At 22.3% G+C, this 15,240-nt stretch overlaps 2 protein-coding genes across 4 annotated transcripts; one reads left to right on the forward strand and one right to left on the reverse strand.

The window, feature by feature from the left end:
- Positions 1-1,117: 1,117 nt before the first annotated feature.
- Positions 1,118-5,672, forward strand: LOC129606248 (fatty-acid amide hydrolase 2-like). The gene has a single exon (XM_055516457.1). It carries the CDS (start codon positions 1,502-1,504, stop codon positions 3,131-3,133), a length of 1,632 nt encoding a protein of 543 aa, XP_055372432.1. The 5' UTR covers positions 1,118-1,501; the 3' UTR covers positions 3,134-5,672.
- Positions 5,673-5,802: 130 nt separating this feature from the next.
- LOC129606354 (probable serine/threonine-protein kinase cdc7) lies at positions 5,803-14,931 on the reverse strand. Of its 3 annotated transcripts, none has more exons than XM_055516651.1 (2): positions 14,714-14,931; positions 5,803-7,543 (listed from the first exon to the last, which is right to left on the reverse strand). In XM_055516651.1, the coding sequence occupies exon 2, from the start codon at positions 7,522-7,524 to the stop codon at positions 6,049-6,051; it is 1,476 nt and encodes a 491-aa protein (XP_055372626.1). In that variant the 5' UTR covers positions 7,525-7,543; positions 14,714-14,931; the 3' UTR covers positions 5,803-6,048. The 3 variants fall into 3 exon arrangements, with proteins under 3 accessions (XP_055372626.1, XP_055372625.1, XP_055372624.1); XM_055516650.1 differs by lacking the exon at positions 14,714-14,931 and adding an exon at positions 10,560-10,765; XM_055516649.1 differs by lacking the exon at positions 14,714-14,931 and adding an exon at positions 10,054-10,076.
- Between the last annotated feature and the right edge of the window lie 309 nt (positions 14,932-15,240).

The following is a 15,240-nucleotide window of genomic DNA, read 5'->3' on the forward strand; positions in this document are numbered from 1 at the left end:
CTCAATCTTCTTTCAATTGAATGTAATGTTCAATTAAATGCCAAATAAAAAAAATGAATATCAATAATATTATACATGTAGTGCGAATGAACTAGTACTCGCATTTCTATTTTAATAGAAACAGAAATTGTCTCAAATTTAAATTATTTCATAGAATAAATACTATAGATATGTTGAACCTTTGCCCGTACAATTTAAAAATATATTTTATGTTGGTTTCTTTCTTCTTTTTATTTTTGGCAATAATTTTTGTATAAATTAGACCATTTTAAAAGTTACCAATATATTTAATTATACTGCAAAGCAGCTATAATAATTTTATTGTCAAATCGATATTGTTGCTATTACCACACAATTCTTAAGTGCATATCTTGAATTTCAACCACATAGTACACATAATACCTGTATCTTTATCTTATATAATCACTCAACAATTCTTGTTGTTATAAAAATAATTTTAGTTTATCCTTTTCTTAAGTAAAAGTTTCAATTATTTTATCCTTTCTTCAGTAAATATTTCCAGGGTACAAAATAATAACAACAACATGTTGTTGATTTTATTTAACATATTTTACAAAATGTATTTAAACATTTTTATATGAAAAATATAATGAATATTTCTTTATATACAATCGCATTGCAGATAGATGGCATGAGGAAAGAAACGAGTCTTAGGCAGAAATATTGAAAAACAATTCACCTCAAACTCAAACCATATATCAATGGGGCATTTCCTTAAACATTTTGCTTTAAGAATGGGGGTCTCAATCCACATTTCTAAAAATTTTTCAAATATCTTCCCCCTTCAAATATTTATTGTGTAACAAGAGATTTAATTATGCTACATACCTTTAACTATAAATTTTAGCAATTGCATGACATATTTAAATGAAATGCCTTAATTAATTCAATAAAATAAAATCATAGACTGGAATAAATTCTTATGTAATATGTAGTAAATCTACTACAATATCAACATGAGTTCAACACTATATTCATTTATATACATATATGTAATTTTTTGTATATATACAAATTTTCAGGAACAAAAATCATAACAACATGAGTATTAGATAATAATACACTTTTAAAAGCATATTATTGGATAGGTAGCAGACAAGCGTTAGGTTATAGAAAGTGAACATATAGAACAAGCGGGTCTGCATTTTCGCACATAAATAAATATTTATAATATTATAACAAAAAAAAAATATGTGATAATAGTCGATAATAGATAGAATATACTTCGATAAGTACAAAATAATAATGTGTGATAAAATAAACACAAAGTGAATTTAAATTTTACTTTAGTCAGTAAAATTTTAGAAACTTAAGCGTTGTGATTGAATTTGAATTTTTTTGTTCTTTTTTTTTCGTTTAAAATTCGGAACAATTTTCTTCATTATATTTTATTCAAATTTTAAAAATTTTAAATAATATCAGTATTGTAAAGAAAAGAAACGCACCTAACCTACATACAATATCGATTTAATCATAAAAAATGAATAACGAAATATTGCATATAAATTATAGTTGCAAAAAAAGTAAAAATTCTAAGCCTACAATTATAGAAAAATCTATAAAAATAGTATATAGTATTTTTTTGTTATTCGTTCGACAATGTGTATCTATAATATATGGAAAAGGTGAACGAGCACCTCCAATAAGAAATAAAATATTATTAGAGCCCGTTACATCATTAGCTGAAAAAATTCGAAATGGAGAATTAAAGAGCGTTGATTTAGTAAAATATTATATTTCACGTATACGAGATATAAATCCAATTTTAAATTGTATGGTTGAAAATCGTTTTGAAGATGCTATTAGTGATGCTTACCTTGTTGACACATTAATCGAATCAAAAAAATTTACAAAAGATGAATTAGCTGAACAAAAACCATTATTAGGTATTCCATTTACAACAAAAGATTCAATTCAAATTAAAAATATGTTAAATACTGCTGGACTTTGGTTAAGAAAAGATTATAGAGCAGATGAAAATGCAAAAACTATAACATTATTATTAGAAGCTGGTGCAATTCCATTAGCAATTACTAATGTACCTGAATTGTGTATGTGGTGGGAATGTTCTAATTTAATATATGGAAGAACAAATAATCCATACGATACAAATCGTACTGTTGGTGGATCAAGTGGTGGTGAAGGTTGTATACAAGCTTCTTGTGGATCAGCTTTTGGTTTAGGTTCTGATATGGGTGGATCAATTCGTATACCAGCATTTTGTAATGGAATTTTTGGACATAAACCAACAAAATTTATTGTATCAAATCATGGACAATTTCCTTCATTTTATGATGACGAAAAAGAAGGATTTTTAAGTATGGGTCCAATGTGTCGGCACGCCACTGATTTAAAATTAATTTTAAAAATTATTGCAAATGACAAAAGAAAATATTTAAATTTAGATGAGAAAGTCGATATAAAAAATATAAAATTTTTTTATCAAATTGATGATGGTGGAGCACCATTAGTTCAATCTGTTGATAAAGAAATACAAGATGCACTAAAAAAAATCATTCAACATATCAGTAATGAAACAAATGAAAATCCAAAACAAGTTCAATTTGAAAAACTTCGTCAATCATTTGAAATATTTGATGCTAATGTACAAAATGTACATGGTATTGGAGCTCAAAAATTATTAACAAATTTAAATGGTAATGTTAATCCATATACAGAATTAGGTAAAATGATAATTGGACGCTCAAAACATACATTTATGGGTGTTATTAATGCGCTCTTTGAAGAAATTGGAATTAGTCATGGTTCCAATATCTATTATAAATTTGTTGAGAAACGTGATGTTCTTTTAAAAGAAATTCAAGATTTACTTGGTGATAATGGTGTACTTTTATATCCAACACATCCAACAGTTGCTCCATATCATTTCGAACCGATAGCAAGAGTTTTGAATTTTTCATATACTGCTGTATTTAATACAATGGGCTTTCCATGTACAACAATTCCAATGGGAATTGGTAGTGAAGGATTACCATTAGGAATTCAAGTGATTGCAAATCATAATCAAGATCGTTTATGTTTAGCTGTTGCTGAAGAATTAGAAAAAGCTTTCGGTGGTTGGGTACCACCATCTTTAGAATTAGAATTGTAGAAATTTTAAATATTTAAACTTTTAAAATAAAATTGTTAAACATTCTTTTAAAAAAAAAACAAAAACAAGAAAATAAATTTTAAAAAATCGTTCGCTAAAATGCCACAAAAATTATGTGATTATAAAAAATGCTAAATTTTAAAAAAAAAAATAAAAAATTATTAATAAAATGCCAGATAATAATTTAAAAACACTTAATCATTATACATTTTTATTTAACTTCTAAATTAGTTTCGATAACAGCAATAAAATTTATAATATATACGTAATATATTTATAATAATGTATATAATATATGCATATTTGTATATATATATATATTTCATATGTATAAATTATACATATACCATAAAAATATTAAAATAATTGTATATGGCAACAGAATTTTTCTTTTTTAATAAATTTTTAATCTAAGATGTTACATAATGATAATGAATAGTCTAAAATTTTAAAATAAAAAAAATCTATTACAAGAGTTAATCAGGAATTTAATTTGCTTATTCACATATCTATATATACATACATACATATATAAATTCAATATACAAATTTTTTCTTAAAAATTATATTAATTGGGTAAAAAATATTAAAATTAATTTGCAATATTTTATCTATTAATTAATTGTACATATTAAAATAAAATCGATTCTATTCCAAATTATCACAAGTCATTCCAAACCTAAGCAATATATTCTATAATATAAGAAGTGTAGTCCTTTATGATAATTTTACGTTATCGAACTACCATAAAATTTTTTAATACAATATTGATAAGAAGGATTATTACTAATGGAATTTTGGATATGCTACTCGTATCTCGTTTATAATAAAAGCATTTAAAATTCTTATCTAACTAATTGGTTTGAAAAAACAAGGGTGAACAATATTCAAATTTAAATGGGAACCAAAAAAAATATTTTAAGTTAGAGTTTCTGTATTCAATAACTTCACTTGATTTCCATAATGATCCTTTCCTTTTAACTACTATGATTAATTTTAGGTACATTAAAACAGACCAATAATTTTTTAAAATCAAATTATTTTTTAATCACAAAAATTTTATTAATCTATTTACATACATACATATATGCAATTTTCAGCGAATAGAAGAGCTTATAAAAATTTCATATATGACTTGTAATAAACTAAATATTTTTCCTTTTATCAACAATTGTTGATTCAATTTAATAAAAATTAATAAGAGTTTAATAAAGAGACTTGTCTTGATCTTTTATAAAACTAATATTCATGCAAGACAAATGATCCAGAAGACTTGAGGGCAATTTGTAAAATTATTCAAAAATTCAATTTTGTAAAGACGACAAAATTTTGTAATTATGCCAATTTTTTAATCAAATATTAATTTATTATGAGAAGTTTTAATTTCATAAATTCCTACAGGATTATTTAGACCACGTAAATAAAACTAAAATGATCTAACAGGATATAGTATCAATAACTTCCGTTAATCTTATATTTTAGTTAAAAATAGCACTATATTATAATAACACCAAAGTTATAATAACCATCAGTCAATTTCGAATACATTTAGAATGTGATAAATTTAAAAAGGAAAGATGTCAAAGGTAAGTATTTTTAATGAACAAACGTAGCATAGTGAGTGTTCAATTCATAACTGAACTGAATATAATGAAAATTTTGTATCAAGATTTTCGTATCAGATTTTTAAAGGTAAGATATTGATCATTCGAATACATTATGTCTTACATTCCAGCAACTAGAATGAATTTAATATTTTTCAATGTATTTAAAAGACAACTAATAATTGATGAACTTTTTTGAAATTTCATATTATTTCAAGTTTATTCGGTAAAGTATCGGACTAACTAATAAATTTTATTAAAATTGAATATCAAAAAAAAGACACTCTGACGGTGGGCAATGTTGCACTTTAAATTGCATCTTAGCAGACAATACCATAATGGTTTCTTTTTTAAATTGAAAATAACATTACATAAAGCAAATCTATAGAAAACTTTTTATATCGCTAAAGTAATGCAATTACAGATTTATTCATATTTTTGATGCAATTCTTAAAAGCAGGATATTGTTTTGGCTTTATCAAAAATGGCCCAAGTCAGAAGCTTATTGTACTACATTAACAATAAATATAATATTTTAATTAATTTGTTGAAAAATTAATTAATCTACTAAAGTAATTTTGGAATATTATTAGCTCAAAAAATTTTAAGATTTAGAAAAACTTGTGATAAATTGTTCTTCGAATTTTAATAAAATCATCTTAAATTTATTAAATCTAAAATTGACGGAACAAAATACAATTTAATTGATTTCTATTCCTTCATTTTATAGGTTGTTTTTTTTTTAAACAAATTTCAACATTAATAAGACATTATAGGATTGATTTCGTTGCACAAAATTATTGTTTAAAAAACAAATTTTCAATATTAATTATTTAATTATTATTAAATTAATTTACATCTAAAAACACAGCAAAAATTATGTTATTAAAATTATTATTTAAAAAATAAAGTACATTAGATACTTAAATATATATAAAAACACATATACAAACATATTATTAACTATACAGAGAAAAAAACAAAAAAAAAAAAAAAACAATAACTATTTTAAAATAAAATCCTTTTTATACAATTAATAATATTATAAAAATAGAATGTGTTAAAGTTTAATTAACCACAGGATTTAAACACCATCACAACTCTCTGTTATAAATATAAATGTATAAGTATAAAATGAAAATAACAAATACATATTTATGCATATACATGTACATGAATATATAAGGATTTATTTTATAAGTTAAAAGGAGTCGTTTTTCGTAAATATTTTCATTTTTGATTTTAAATAGAATTTGAATACGTTTTTTTTTTTCTATGATTTTTTCTATGTTTTTTTTTTGTTTTCTTCATTTATCGTATTACAACTGGTGTTATGGTAACATCTTCTTCATCAGTTTTAATATCAAATTTTATTTGTGCCATTTCTTCAGCTAATTTTGATGTTTTTTCAATTGCAATAAATTCTTTAAGGCCTTCATCATCATCATCAACATCATCTTCATTGAAATTAATAGTATCATTACTCTTATTAATTCCATTACCATTACTAATTGTTTTTGTTATTTTAACAGTATCTGGATAACGATTTGGTTCCGTTGATAAATCTTTTGAAAATGATACAATAGTTTTTTGCTCAAAATTAACACCAATTGAATTATCAACAAAATTATTTTCATTAACAGTCGGTGTTATTGGTTTTTGTGTAGTTGCTGTTGTTGTTGTTGTTTCGGTATTACTTGTTACTGTTGTTGACAAATCATTATTAGAATTTATTGAATTATTTTGATTTTTTAATAAATTATTTTGTTGTTGATATCTAGCAGCTGATGGTGGTATTTGTAAATTTGCTGGTTTACCTGGTATAGCTGGTTTACCACATATTGCACCCGGTGGTAATTTAAAACTATTATTTTGTTGTTGTGAAGAACTCTTTTGTTGATCAATTATATTTGAATTATTAATATTAGAATTTATTGTTGATGAAACATTTTCCAAACGATTTGTAACATTTTTAACATGACTATCAATTATTGTTGTTGTTTTCTCCTGGCTATGATAACCATTAGTTTGTTTTATTGATGAATTATTGTTTAATGTGTTACTATGTCCATTTTGTTGGTAATTATTATCATTATTAATTGAATCATTTGAAGAATTTATTTCAGTTTTGGTGGTTATTGTATTTGTTTCTACTTGATGATGCTGTTGTTGTTGTTGTTGCTGCTGCTCCCTCAGTTGTAATTTTTCAAATATTTGTTTTTGTCTTCTAACAAATTCTGGTTCATCACTTTGATTTTGATCTCGACCATTTGTTGTCGGAATATCACCATTTTGAATATTTTTCTTATTATTACATTGTTTTAATTTAACACCAAATGATGTTGCAGCTGCTTTTGATGATATTCCAGGTGAAACAAATGAATTAACTGGTGAAACAACTGATGGTTTATTTGAATATGTTATTGGTTCCGAATTTGAATTGACATTTATTGTTGAGGGTACATGTTTTAAAATGACTTTTTCAATTTGATTTGTTGTTGAAGATGTTGCTCCTACTGATGCTGTTGATGGTACCGGTGATAATGGATTGTTTGTTGGTTTTAATGGGAATGCTAATGACGGTGATGTTACTGTTTCGGTGGTTGATGGTTTATTTTTTGGACTTAGTGTATTGGTGGTACGATTAATTGTATAATTTGGTTTACCATGATTTATCATTAATTTTGATGGTGATGGATTTTTATCAGGTCGATTTATTATACCTGGACCTGAACCTGGTAAAGTTGGTCTTAATTGTATTTTGATTTTATTATCCGTAGTTGACATTCTGATGTTACGATTGAACCTAAAATAAAAAGAAGAAAAATAATTTTTATTATAGATTAATTTTCTTATAGTAAAAGCTTTTATTTGTAAAATCAATACTATATAATAAAATCTATATACTCTCTTTTAAGTGTTCTTAAAAGTTTTAAGAAATGTGATTATTTTCAATTACACACAATTTTACAACTTTTAATGACGGAATATTCAATATAACAATTTATTATTTTTTATCAGCCCATTTGTAAAATAAATTTTTTATTATTCAAGTGACAAATTATACATGTGCTTATACTACAAATTTTCTGTGGTTACAAGCAAAATCTATCTAAATCAAGTTAAGGAACTCTATATTTTATCAGAATCTTAAATTTTTTGCAAATTAAATCTATCATATTCTATGATAATTTTATTAATATTCCTATATTTAATTTAAAGTCGAAGAAAATATCATGAGTTCCGAAGCTATAAATTAAAACATAAAAAATTCGAACTATTCGAATAACATTTTGTCATGTTACACGTTTAAAATCGCTGATTTATTTGTATCAATTTATAAGTCTGCTTTTAATTATAATTTTGTAAGAATATTTTAATTTAAGCTTACATTTAAAACAAAATAATCAGTTTGTGCTTTAAATTAAATAACTTTTAATACATTCTAAAACTAGTAAAACCGAGTATTTTATATTTCAATATTGTAATAAATTACAACAAAAAAAAAACACTTGAATTTGATTAATCTTTCAACAATTTAAGTGCGAATAATTTTATAAAGAACTTATTTCTCATTAAGAATTAAGCACTTAACCCATTAATTAATATTTTTCTAATTCAGAGACAACCACAGTTTTGGCTTTAACTTGTAATATGTAATTCATTGACCTTGAATTAAATTAAATGTATTGTAACATTTTTTTAAGAAGAAAATGAATATTTTAGAATTAGTTGTTTTAAATTTGTTGTTCGCTGATGTTGCAATTAATTTGGGCACACTAAGAACTCAAAATTTTAAATTTTTGCTAACTTTCTAAAAGTTAATTTTATTCTATACTGAAACACAGTTTATTGAATAATAAATATCACTTGAATAATACATTTTTAGCAATTCTTTTGCAGTATTCTCTCACAGACATTTTTTTCCCAGACATCATAAAAAATTTATATATTTATGTACATGGATATGCGGAAATTTTTTTTTATAACAGACAACAACAAGAGTGTCGCCATTCTAACATATTCAAAAATTTATATTTTTAGTACAATTTTATTCCATTTTTTTTTCTGTTTCTTTAATTTCAAAAAATAATTTTATCCTTTTTTTAATATTTTTTTATTTTAATATTTTATTCTTAATAATTTCCTACTTTTCACTTTTCAAGTTATTCATTATAAGTACATATTCATATACAAACTAATGATAAGTGTAGACAAGTCGCCATTCAACATTAAATCCACATAGATATACCACTTATTTATTTTAACCTTTTGATGAAATTAAAACGAGACTTTCGCGATTTTTTATTTAATTTTAATGTTTATTATCGAAATTTACTAATTATTATTTAATTTTACTTTTTATGTCTCTTTACAAATAAAAATATACTTTTGTCTTGAATTTAAAAAAAATTATCAAATGTTCCTAAAAATATGCAATTTTTTTTTCGTAAATTATTGGTAATTAGAATCATTTCACACGCTCTATTTTTACCCAATATGTAAATTATTTTTTGAAACAATTTTCGGAAAAACAAAGAAATTGAAAACCTATATATTAAATTACAAATTATATTTGCAAGTATACCTACAAATTTTATATACATATATTATGTGCATATCATAGTTATGAATAGAAAAACAAAAAAAATATTTCAATTTTTGTAAAAGAATTAAAATAAATTTTAAGAAAAGAAAACTTTTCAAAAATTTTCCCCATACAAAAACACAAAAATTTATGGTAATTCTATTAAAATTAAATAATAAAAAATTATAATTATTTTTGAAAACTTAATAACCTATTGAAGTACCATATACATATATATTTAAGTACTTCAATTACAAATAATAATGTACATACGATTTGCATATTATATGCCCTTAAAAATGAGGTTATATAGCCCTTATAAATATTATTATATGATTCACGAGTACCCCATAATACACACATTAAATAAAATTACAACAATTTTAAATTTTCTCTTTTTTGATTTTTTTTATTGTTTTGTTTGTTTTTTTTCTTTTTTTATAAAAAGCAACAAGAATTAACCTACATTTTTTTTATATATTAATATTTCTATTAATTGCGATTATGTAGATACACCTTATACATATATATATTAATAATATTAATAATATAATATTAATATAATATTTTTATATATATTTATATTTTATTCCTGTTTCTCTCTCTTTGTTTTTTTTGTAATAAAAAATAATCGCAACAAATTCACTTATCCACAGGGAACTTTTATTATTCTAATGGAAATAATTTCTTTTTCCTTTAAATACAATTAGTTTTATGCATATACATACTCGTACATATAGTTATATAGGTATTATTATGTATAATTGTGTGTATATAAAAATGTATAGGCACAAAATTAAAACCTAGATATAGGTGCCTTATTGTTATATAACAGTTCCCTTTGATTTCATTTTATTATTTTGATTTTATTTTAGTTTTTTTTTTATATTGTTCTCTCGGATACTTTTATAATCCTTTTAATTTAAGGCATAGGAAAAGATTCACTTTCATTTAAATATTAAAAAAAAAAAAATAACAAAATAAATTCACTTTTGTTTGTTTTTTTTTTTTATAATTTCTTTTTTTGTGTCTTCTATTTGTTTTTATTATTACTTTTCTTTGATTTTTCTGTGATTTTTTTTTTGTATTTAAGTAAATATCAGCTGATAATTTATGAATAAAAATCTCAAATAAATAGGGCATAATAAGAACAGCATAAAAACTAAATAATGAAGGAAACAAAAACCATAAAAAAGAAGGGAATAATTTTTTTATTCTTTTACAGAATCCTTACATCTTGATCTAATATTATTTTTTTATGATCCTTTATCGCTTCCAATTTTAAATGGTTATACACACAATATTTTTTTTACGAAATTTCCGAATTTAATTTTTCCGAATTAATTTTTTCTTATTTTAAATTAAAATAATTATAAAAAATTTCAATTTATACACAATTTTTATTATTTTTCTTTCCCAGTTTTCATTCGAGAGTCAAACAAAAAAAAAATAAATAAATAATTTTTTGCGAACTTTATTCGAGCTTTGCAAATTCTTAAATGAGAAACGCAAAAGACAACATTATTGTATTAAGGATGTTTTTCTTTTTCACTTAATATTTTTTTTTTATTATTTTATTATTATTTTACTTCTACTCTGAAAAATGTTATTATTTTGCAATGACAGAAATATCGATTTATTTCGAATATTTTTCTCTCTTCTATATGTGTGTTTTTGGAAAATATATAATATATATTTATATAAATACATATATATACATAATGTCAATTGAAATCCCTCTAAAAATAGTTAAGATTTCAAGAAAAGCAAAAGTTTATATTGACATATACACAGACACAATTTTATACATAATATCAATATCATATATAATATGTATATTGTAGGCATTTATAATTGTAAATGAAAACAAAAAGCTTCAGTATATTATATTATGCTCAGTTCCATTATTATTGGATATATACAATACATATTTATATAATAGACGTTAGAATATACCTACATACATAATATAATAATGTGTATGTAGGTACAATTTTGAGTAAAATTCATTTTATGAGGTTTAGCTCGAAAACCTAATTTTATTTAATGTACAAAATATATACAAATATATATCATATAAATATGAAGCAAAAAGTTAACATATACATACATACATACATATACATATGCATAATACATATGTAAAGAGAAAAATTATTTTCCTCGGAAATGAAAAAAAATATTGTGTAAGTACAGAATTTTCACTAAAAGCTCCCATACAATATATTGAACTTTTCTTTTTTTATTATTATTTATAATGTACCTAATATTATATTTGTATATGTACTTGTAATGAATGTAGTTATATATCATACATATATTTCATACAATATAATATTATATATATATAAGTGTATTATATAAGTATATATTGTAGAATAAAACCAATGTTTTTCTATAAACTCAAAGAAATTAAAAAGAAAAACGTGTTAACGCTTTTAAAACTGTAATACATATACATATATATATATATATATTTTCTTGTATACTTAATGGTTTTTATATAGTATAGCAAATAATATTAAATTTTAAAATGCCATCATCATATGAACAACATGTTTAATTAGAAAAGTAATCCTCTAGCAGAATAAAACATTTAAAAAGTTGTTTGATTTTATTTTTTAAAAGAGTTGTGTTTCTCTCTCCATTTTTCAATTTAGCAATTTTATTTCGAAAAAAAAAAACATCAATCGTTATTTTGACCTAATTTTAAAATTGATTTTATATAAAAGTTAGATTGGAAATTTTAAAAAACATTCAAAACACACTCTTTCAAAAATAAAGTATATTTTGAATTTCTTTATGTTGTAACTTTGACTTTAATCACAAAAAACAAAAGGTTCTGTAATTCAACCTTCATCATTTTATAATCGCAACATCTTAAACTTTATTACTCGTACCTGTATATGCTTATAGTTTTAACCTTTAACTTGATTAATTTTAGAGAAAAAACAATATAATTGAGACAAGCACGTTATTACTCGAATACTTTAAGAGGAACTTTTAAGCTTCATTATTACGTTTTGTTAAGTATTTTAGTATGTGTTTTAGGTTACTAACAATTTTGGCTTTAAAATTGGTACAGGAAAAAATTTATTTTTTTTTTTAAATTCATACAAATTTTTAAAATTAAAAAAAAATATTTTTGTTTTGAATTAAAATGATGAATGGTTTTGTATTCTATGTTGTATGTCATGCATTATGACACTATAATATTTTACCGGCACGGACGCTTAATACTACGTATATACAATTGAACCCGTAGAAAAACATAACGGATTTAGTTTTAAACTTCTTGTTTACAGTTTGTAATTGTTAATATATTTTGTTCCAAATTTTTTTAATGTTGTGAGACGAGAAATTCACTGAAGACCACAAAAATTTGTCATTCATCAAAACTTTTTTTGGACATAAAAATTTATTTTGGAATTTAACAATCACTTTTGGATTTTGGTGTATTTAACTATATTTTATTTTGTCGTAGCAATGAGAAATATTAAAATCAAATAAAAATTTTCAATATCATTTTAGTAAATTAAAAATTTCTTCTAAATTAATAATGTAAATCAATAATTAAGAAGTCAATTCAAATCAATTAAAATTAAGCACATTATGAGTATTGCAAAATAAAATTTCTCTTTATAAATCGAATTTATTTTCATTCAACTCAATATTCATAAATAAAATATTGATTGAGCTCTTTGCCTTTGAAATTTCTCTATATTTTTGTCAATTCATTTTTAACTTAACATTTTTAACAATCACAGTGATTTAATATAAAAAAATTAAGGTTATAATATGTATGACATTTAATTTTTATATTGCCCCATAATAGCTGCTAATTTACTTTCAATATCAGTAACAAATATAATAAGTCAAATCCGAAATTTTTATAAAAATTCAATTGGACCATTAAATAACACAATGTTACATTACAACGTCTACTACAAGCATGGTATAATAATGCATAAGTTCATATTAATTAAAAGTATTAATACTATGTATACATACATATAAACATTAAATGAAGTTCATAATAGTTTTTATTCAAAGATTAATAAATGCAACCAACATAGCACATAATATTTTCCCAAAAGGCTCGTCGAACTTTATACAAGGTGTATTGCAATTTGCTGTTATAATGAAAATCAAATTCGGGTAGTGTGTTATAAAAACATTACTTAAGAAGAGTATAGAAATTATATTTTCAAAATATTTTTGATTATTATTTTCAAATAAATTTAATTTCATAAGAAAATTTTAAAATTTTGCAAAATACTGTTATTATTATATATAACAACGGCACCAATTCAATGTTGGTGTCGTTGTTTTTATTAAAAATTTTATATTCGCACACACACACGCAGAAATACTATATAAATTATTTACCAAAATGAATTTATTTTATATATGAATTTAATACAATTTTAATTTTTTTTTAATCAGCAGCCTATTGTTTCAATTTATTATAATAAATCAATTGTATTTAACTTTCACATTTTAAAGTATCTAAACATATATAGTTAATAATTATTACAAATGCTACGCACAATGGTATAGAGTTGTGATATGATTGGCAAATATACAATGAAAAATATTAAAGAAATGTGTGATCAAATTTTAATAATTCGATTAATACAAAATTTTCTATACAGACGGATTAAGATGAGAAAAAGTGAATTTATTGTTTAAATTGCAAAATTATAACAAAATTTCTACTCTGGATTACAATAAACAATTTTAATTTAGCAGAGAAAAGAAAAATATTTGAATTTGAACTAATTTAAATTGCTTATAGGTATTGAAAATTTTGAAATAAAATTTGAATTAACTGTTGATTTCTAAACAATTTTCCATATCATATACATAAATTGCAATTTAACTAAGTATATAATAAAAATTTTGTTTTATAAACTTTTGATAAATATTTGAATATTTGCTTTATGCGAAGAGTTAAGCCGGCATCTATTGTTTTGAAAATGAATTCATGAATTTTTGAAAATCTCTTAATTTAACAAGTTAATTAATTTTTTCTGAATTCATAACTGCTTTAAGAAATTGAAATTTCAGATTCGAGAGTATTTCTTATTTTAAATATACTATGAATTTCTAAAGTTTTTCTCAAATGAATTTCAAATAATTTTCAGACACAGATTAAGATTTTTATTTATTTTATTAATTCAAAACCAATTAGACAATAATTATATTATTAATTAAATTATATATGATTAAAATATTATTATTAGTTCTTACATATATACATATATATACAGATTATAATATTTAATGACATATATATGTATGTATATATATAAGCATATTATTTAAAATCGATTTGCTTAACAAATTATTTTAAGCGAAAATAAATTCATATTCCATTACTCATACCCATGTAGATGCCATTGAATGAATGTCAAGCCTGCTTCTACTTTATATAACCTTGTTTCAAATGTCCTTTTTCACATACTACATACCTACATTTTATTTTTATTTATATATTTTATTTTATTTCTTTTATTTTCTTATTTTTTTTTTATATTTATAGTCCATGTCCTCTTCTCTAAACATTTTATTTTATTTTTTTAATTTTAATGCTTCTTTTAGAAAATAAATTCACATGTAATGTTCATATCCACTTAAATTAGGACGACTAGCACATCAACAAAATAATGTACTAAAAATATAAATTTTATTCACATACAAATATATAAAATTATACAAATATATCCTGGCTATATATTAAGATAGATATGTACTTTCTTAACGGTATAAGACTAGTCAGATAAAGAAAAAAACGAACCTTTATAAAACTCATAAATCGTGTAACGAAATAAATAATAAAAAACAAGCAAAAATGTTAGTGGATAAGAAAATAGAAACAAAAAATTTTTGTTCTTTGCTTTGTGAAAAGACGG

The sequence above is a fragment of the Condylostylus longicornis genome, unplaced genomic scaffold, assembly GCF_029603195.1.
Source record: "Condylostylus longicornis isolate FDR11 unplaced genomic scaffold, ASM2960319v2 ptg000018l, whole genome shotgun sequence".
Lineage (NCBI taxonomy): Eukaryota > Metazoa > Arthropoda > Insecta > Diptera > Dolichopodidae > Condylostylus > Condylostylus longicornis.

Bases quoted from the DNA above. Each gene is read 5' to 3' on its own strand.
- LOC129606248 (XM_055516457.1), top strand. From the start codon at position 1,502: ATGAATAACGAAATATTGCATATAAATTATAGTTGCAAAAAAAGTAAA.